General features: G+C 54.1%; 3 protein-coding genes across 3 annotated transcripts; 2 read left to right on the forward strand and 1 right to left on the reverse strand.

The window, feature by feature from the left end:
• Window positions 1-351: 351 nt before the first annotated feature.
• Window positions 352-1891, forward strand: MYCFIDRAFT_35750 (uncharacterized protein; the record flags this gene model as incomplete). The annotated part of the gene is made up of 3 exons (XM_007929747.1): window positions 352-439; window positions 509-1058; window positions 1105-1891. 3 exons carry the CDS (start codon window positions 352-354, stop codon window positions 1889-1891), a joined length of 1425 nt encoding a protein of 474 aa, XP_007927938.1.
• A 123-nt stretch (window positions 1892-2014) lies between these two features.
• Window positions 2015-3178, reverse strand: MYCFIDRAFT_35639 (uncharacterized protein; the record flags this gene model as incomplete). The annotated part of the gene is made up of 1 exon (XM_007929745.1): window positions 2015-3178. One exon carries the CDS (start codon window positions 3176-3178, stop codon window positions 2015-2017), a length of 1164 nt encoding a protein of 387 aa, XP_007927936.1.
• A 720-nt stretch (window positions 3179-3898) lies between these two features.
• MYCFIDRAFT_35389 (uncharacterized protein) lies at window positions 3899-6319 on the forward strand (the record flags this gene model as incomplete). Its single annotated transcript, XM_007929740.1, has 12 exons — window positions 3899-4069; window positions 4127-4244; window positions 4298-4629; window positions 4681-4760; window positions 4810-5247; window positions 5306-5384; window positions 5445-5527; window positions 5580-5612; window positions 5672-5697; window positions 5759-5800; window positions 5848-5940; window positions 6000-6319. The coding sequence occupies 12 exons, from the start codon at window positions 3899-3901 to the stop codon at window positions 6317-6319; spliced, it is 1815 nt and encodes a 604-aa protein (XP_007927931.1).
• Window positions 6320-6575: the final 256 nt, after the last annotated feature.

Consider the following 6575-nt stretch of genomic DNA (forward strand, 5'->3'; position numbering starts at 1 on the left):
GGAACGTGCCGACGATGTTCAACCTCCCTGTGATCACAGAATGGAGTCGTTGGATTTGTTGAGGAGGAAGACGTGAAGCCGGGGAGTGATCACGCCTTCGTGAAGCCCCCGCTTGTTCGCTCCTTCACATCTCGACACCGAACGGTCGGCAGACAGTATACCGACCAGCCGAACCTTGATTGTCACATTTCAAGCTCAGTCTGCGATATCGCCATCTCAAGGTTACTGATGCCCAGATGCATAGTCTTGGATCTGGATGGAAGTGGTTTTGATCGATGCGGCCATATCACCTTCGAACTTCACATAACTTGCTGCTCGATATCCAGGCCTAGTCCGAGCCATTTCTAGACCATGTCTGTCTCTGGTGAAAATGGCACTGCGAGGCGGCCGTGGATCTTCAACGCCTTCGCCATGGCTGCTCCTGGCCATCTGAACCCGGGTAGGCGGAAACAAGACTTATCTGCAGAGCTGCAGCCGAGACACATGTACCTATGCTGATGCCATGCAGGGCTGTGGAAACATCCTGATCAGGAACCGCAGACTTTGGAACATTGGGTGGAAGTGGCGAAGAAGCTTGACGACGCCAAGTTTCATGGGATTTTCTTTGCTGATGTCCTGGGCATATACGACGTCTATAACAAGGACGACCACGATGGTCTTGGACCTGCTCTCAGATCTGCTGCTCAGGTACCTCATCTCGATGTGGCGTTTCTGATCCCGGCGATGGCGCACGCTACTAAGGGTCTGTCATTTGGGCTGACTGCTTCGACATCTTATGAGCATCCTTACCAGATGGCGAGAAAGTATTCAACACTGGATCATGCCACTGGCGGACGTGTGGGGTGGAATATTGTCACAAGCTACCTTGAAAGTGCCGCGAAGTCCTATGGTCTTGAGCAGACCGTTGAACACGATGAGCGGTACAAGATGGCCGATGAGTTCCTATCGGTTTTCTACAAGCTTCTTGAAGGTAGCTGGGAGGATGATGCTGTTGAAGCCAATAAGGAGACTGGCGTTTATACCAACCCTGATAAGGTCCATCACATCAACCACGTCGGGTAAGTAGAGTCATGACTGCAACGGAGCAAAAGCTGATTGTTGCAGCAAATACTTCAGATGTAAAGGTCCCAACCTTGTTGGCCCATCGAAGCAACGCACGCCATTCCTCCTCCAAGCCGGGGCAAGCAAAGCAGGCAAAGACTTCGCAGCCGAGCACTCAGAAGCCATGTTCATACCAGGCATGGTACCAGAAAAAACGCGAGAGATCGTCGACTCCACCAAAGAACTCCTTATCTCAAAAGGCCGTTCCCCAGACTCCGTCCAATTCATCGCCGGCATTTTCATCGTAGTCGACGAAAGCGACGAGAAAGCTCAAACCAAATTCCAAAACCTCATGCAATACGCCGACCTCGAAGGCACAGCCTCCCTCTTCGGCGGCTGGACCGGCACCGATCTTTCCAAATTCTCCGACGACGAAGACTTCCAATTCAACGGCCCACCAGCCATTCAATCCATGATAAACAGCTGGACAGCCACAGTCCCCGGCCTCAAAGACCAAAAATGGACGAAGAAACACGTTCTCGAACAGCTCGCGATTTCCGGAGCGCATGGCCGAGCGATTGGAAGTGCGAAGACGGTCGCGGATATTTTGGAGACGTGGGTTCGCGAGGGTCATGTCGATGGGTTTAATGTGAGTTATGCTACCACGCCGCATACGTTTGAGGATCTGATCAAGTTCCTTTGGCCGGAGCTAAGGGCTCGTGGGGTGTTGCAGGAGGAGTATGCTGGGGCCAGTATGCGGGAGAATTTCTTGCAGGATGGGAAGGGGCCGAGGGTTAGGGAGGGGCATCCGGCGTTGAGGTATAGGAGTTTGCATACCGCTACGTATTAGCTGTGAATCCGGCGGATCTTGTCTGTTGTTCTATGGCAATCTCATACACCGCGTCACAGCCTCGAGACGAAGCCCGCGCGTTCTGTTCATCTCCTTTTCATCCACCTTCGAAGTCATCCATTTTCACGAGATCAACGGCACGACGAGTCTCTTTCCCGAAATCTGGCCTTGACGCATTCGGTCCAGCGCAGCATTTACGCCTTCCAGTCCACCGGGCGCGGTCTCCACAGCAGGCAGGCTCAAAACATCATTTTGCAATGCTTGTTCCAGCCATCCCATCAGGCTGGACCCGACCTCCGGCACTTCATGGAATAGCTTCACGGGCACCGAGTGGTAGACGACACCGGGCAGTCTCTCCTTCGGCAAGGCCGCGAGACCCACGATATGTGCCTTTCTATCGCCATCTGGCCGTAAGCATTTCGCAAGAGCTTCCGCTGTGGGCTTCCCAACGGTATCGATCCCCAATCTCAGCTTTCCTCCCGTCGCGCCTCGAATGATCTGGCTCGCTCGATCGGTGTTGTGGCTGTCGATTAGAAGCATTCCGTTCGACTCCACCATCCTGGCTCCATGCTTGGCTACATCCACCACTAGGATGACCTTGAGACCTGCCAGTCCAGCAAGCTGCGAGAGGAAGAGTGCGCTTGTTGAGGACCCTCCCCAAATCACCATCCACTCGCCTGATTTTGGGAGATCCTTCTCATCCATTGCTAGACACTCGGCGACCTGATCTGGGGGTAGATCTTCTAAGCGCTGTCTTCGGACAATTCTTCTGATATCGGGACTCGCCACACCTTTTCCAGAGCCTGCTTTTGGTAACTTGACCCCCAAGCACACCCCAAGCGCCAGGCTTGCTGCAATGTACGCGACGCCGAGTGCCGCTCCTTGGGGTATCGGTACGTGTCCAGGTAATCGGCAGACGGTATGCTGGCTCGCGATCGCATACTGTTGGTAGGCTGCCTTCCGTTGGTCCCTATAGTCCGTGGAAGCACACAGCACCACGTCCCCAAGTTGAATATGGCTCGGTGCGGCAGGAGCTTTGACGACCACGCCTGCAAAGTCACGACCAGCGACATAAGGCAAAGTCGGTATGCCGTAGCCAAAGTCGACCGATTTCCAATCGATGGGATTCAGGCCGATCGCACGAATCTCCACGACCAACTCGTCCGGTCTCTTGACTTCTGGGACCGGGTGATTCTGGCTTAGGACGAATCGCTGCTTGAGGGCGTGCAATACCAGAGCGCATTGACGTGCTGGCAGACGCTGATCCACATCTCCTTGCAGCAGCATCGACTTCGCCGTGCATTTCGCAATGGCATTTTTGAGTTTGCTGTCGCTGATCACCTCGGCGACGTGATTGATTGGTGTCGCGCTCCCCCAGTCGACATCCTCTCCAATCTCCAAGCCCGAGTGGTCGAAAGCAGCCATGGGCTCATTATTTATCCTCGCAGCAACTTGAGCCATCTTCCCATCAGAGATTTGACGAGAATATCCACAGCGTCGAAGGGCGAAGTTCTGCTGGATTGACTACCCAGCTGGTCGTTGGCCTATCGAGGCCGGCGATCATAGGAACAGGCACAAGTCCGCTGTCGGCGTCAGGTGAATATCTACCAAGTCATGTCTCGCCCCCAAGATCCTTTTTGTGCAGAGTGGATTTCCTTCCAAATCAGGGAACTTCTTCGTTCCCTTCCAGCGAGAGCTGCTTATGTCCGGCATGCTCCCGGCTGGGGTGGTGGTTGAGGAGTGATGCAAAGCGGGACGGAATTGCGTGATGCATATAGAATAACGAATGCTTAATAATTGCAATGCAAAATCACATGCCAGACGTACAAGGGAAATGAGGTGTCGGTTTCCTGTTTTCGGCTCATCGGGATGCCCTATTCTATCCATGTTGACGACTATCCTGCCAGCATTCGGCAGTTCCTGTGGTCCTTTAACAACGAAAGAGCTGGTATCGAATTGTATTGATTGTCACCGTGGACGAAAGGCGGGCTGATATTCTACATCAACATGGGGTTGCTCGAAGTAGACCCGGTCATCAATAGCAATCATGTGGATGCAAATGATAGCCGAACGATACCAGTGAAGGGGGTTTCCGAGGATAGCGAGACTTGGGTATATCCACATCCGACTGACTTCCAGATCAGCGATCACCCTATTGATGAGGTTCGAGCTGTGAAGGTATGGAGGGGCGACTGGAACATCAGCGCGTGCCGACTGCTGATACATCAAATCCAGGTCGCAATCATTGGGGCAGGACTGGCTGGAATCGAAGCCACCATCCTGCTCAGGGCCAAAGTCCCCAAGATTGATCTGACTGTGCTGGAGAAAAACGCCGATGTGGGAGGCACTTGGTGTAAGCGGAAAGGAAAGACATTTCACCGACGCACTCGTGCTGAAGTTCCGCAGACGAGAATGTGTATCCCGGCGTGAGATGCGATATTCCCGCCCACGTCTACCAGGCCACCTTCTCACCGAATCCTTTCTGGACGGAGGAGTACGCCCAGGGACCCGAGATCTTGGCGTATTGGACGTCGGTTGCGCGGAAGTACAACGTCTATGAAAGCGTGAGATTCCGCACCAAGGTCACGGGAGCGTATTGGGAAGCCTCTACAAGTCAGTGGCGTGTGGAGTCGACCAATCTCGACGACAATACGCAGAACACCACCTACTACGACTTCGTCATCACGGCGATCGGGCACTTCAATGAGTGGAAAATGCCGGACTATCCTGGCTTGAGTGTGTCATTCGCTTCCTTCTTGTCGGCAAGAAGTACTGACCTTCTGTCAGAGACGTATAAAGGCCACCTTCGTCACTCAAGCAACTGGGATCCGGGGTTTGACCCCACTGGCAAGCGAATCGCCACGATCGGGTGGGTGTGATCTTACTCTCCTCGACGACGAGCTGACCATGCTGCGAAGGAACGGAGCAAGCGGCATCCAGATTACCACGGAGTTGCAGAAGGTAGCGGCTCACGTAGACCACTATGCTCGCAGTCGCACATGGATTGCAGGAAACTTCAATCCGGCACTGAAGGAGCGCCAAAACACGCCCATGTCCTTTTCCCCCGAGCAACTGGAGTCGTTCAAAGATCCAGAAAGCTACTTGACATTTCGCAAAGCGTTGGAAGGCAACTTCTTCCGAGGTTTCGACAGCCAGCTGCGAGATTCGGAGTCGACTAAGCAGGCTACGAAGAACTTCAAGGAGATGATGAGGAAGAGGGTAGCCGATCGGCCTGAGCTGCTGGAGACCCTTGTGCCAGATTTCCCACCGCATTGCAGAAGGCTCACACCCGGACCGGGTTACTTGGAAGCACTCACGAAGGACAACCTGAGCTTCATACAGACTCCAATCGAACGGTACGACAGGGCTGCAATGCACAGGTGGTGTGTATGTCGCTAATCGGGGCGCCGCAAGGTTCTACGAGGATGGAATCGTCACCATCGATGGAGTGCGGCGAGAGGTGGACGCCATCATCTGTAGCACAGGAGCGAATGTAGGTGGACTGCACGTTCCTGCGGGAAGATCGGCTCACAAGTATCTGAAATCCATACAGGTGCACTATGCTCCGCCCTTCCCGATTGTGTCGGGACAATACGACCTCTCCCGTGACTGGCGGCCCGATGGCAAGTTCGGCTGGTATGGCTCTCGTCCCCCGGAATGGTACACGATCGGTGCTGACTCGATCAAGGCCGTACAGCTATCTGGGCCTAACGACGCCCGGGTAAGGATCGATCCCACGAATCTACTGACACCTCCCGCATGCTGACGATCGCGCTGCAGCTTCGCTAACTTGTTCTACTTGCTCGGTCAGAGTGACATCCATCTTCTTCGTGCATTGATCTTGCAGCTGATACTTGCAATGGACAGGCCCTAACCCGGCTGGTCCCACTGGAACTGTTCCTCATGCCGGTGCGAACTGGAAGTCCATCCCACGACCCAACTAACCTGTTTCACAGTCGAGACGCAGATCACTTACGTGGCCAAGATGCTGCGCAAGATGTCATCGCAAGGAATCAAAACGATGGCCCCATCAAAAGCTGCGACGGACGGTGAGTTGGATGGCCAATGGAATTTTTTTCCGCGTAGCTCATGCTTGGTCTGCAAACAGATTTTGTCAGCTACTGCGACGCCTTTTTCCCGCGCACGAACATCAGCCTCAAGTGCTCCTCGTGGAGCAATGGCGGTCGTCCCGGCGCTCGCATTCACGGACACTGGCCAGGAAGCGGAGCACATGTCAACCATGTCCGTCGAGAGCCGCGCTGGGAAGACTACGAATACACCTACATCCGGCCCGAGAATCGGTTCGCGTACTTTGGCAACGGGCAGACGGCGAAGGAAGAAGATCCCCACAGCGACATGACGCCGTATCTGCGGTTGGAAGAGGCAAACGACTTACGAGACCTGCACGAGCGATGGTGGGATCTCTGATGGGGGTGGATGCCCCTGCTTCTCATTTCTCGCATGCCTTGCAAGGACGTCACGATGGAGTGAGACAAGACACGCGAAGGGATACTGTATCCATGATAACTTTGACCGCGCCGGGAACGAACAGAGCGTGTCGGGCTTGAAAAAAGATTGGTGCGGGCGATAATTATTTCCTTTTGTCCATCCATCTCTCTCTGTCCAAGCAGATTCTTCCCTGCTGTCGCATATGGTTGAAGTTTGGCACTCACGAATGGAGGAT

Source organism: Pseudocercospora fijiensis (genome assembly GCF_000340215.1).
Source record: "Pseudocercospora fijiensis CIRAD86 unplaced genomic scaffold MYCFIscaffold_6, whole genome shotgun sequence".
Lineage (NCBI taxonomy): Eukaryota > Fungi > Ascomycota > Dothideomycetes > Mycosphaerellales > Mycosphaerellaceae > Pseudocercospora > Pseudocercospora fijiensis.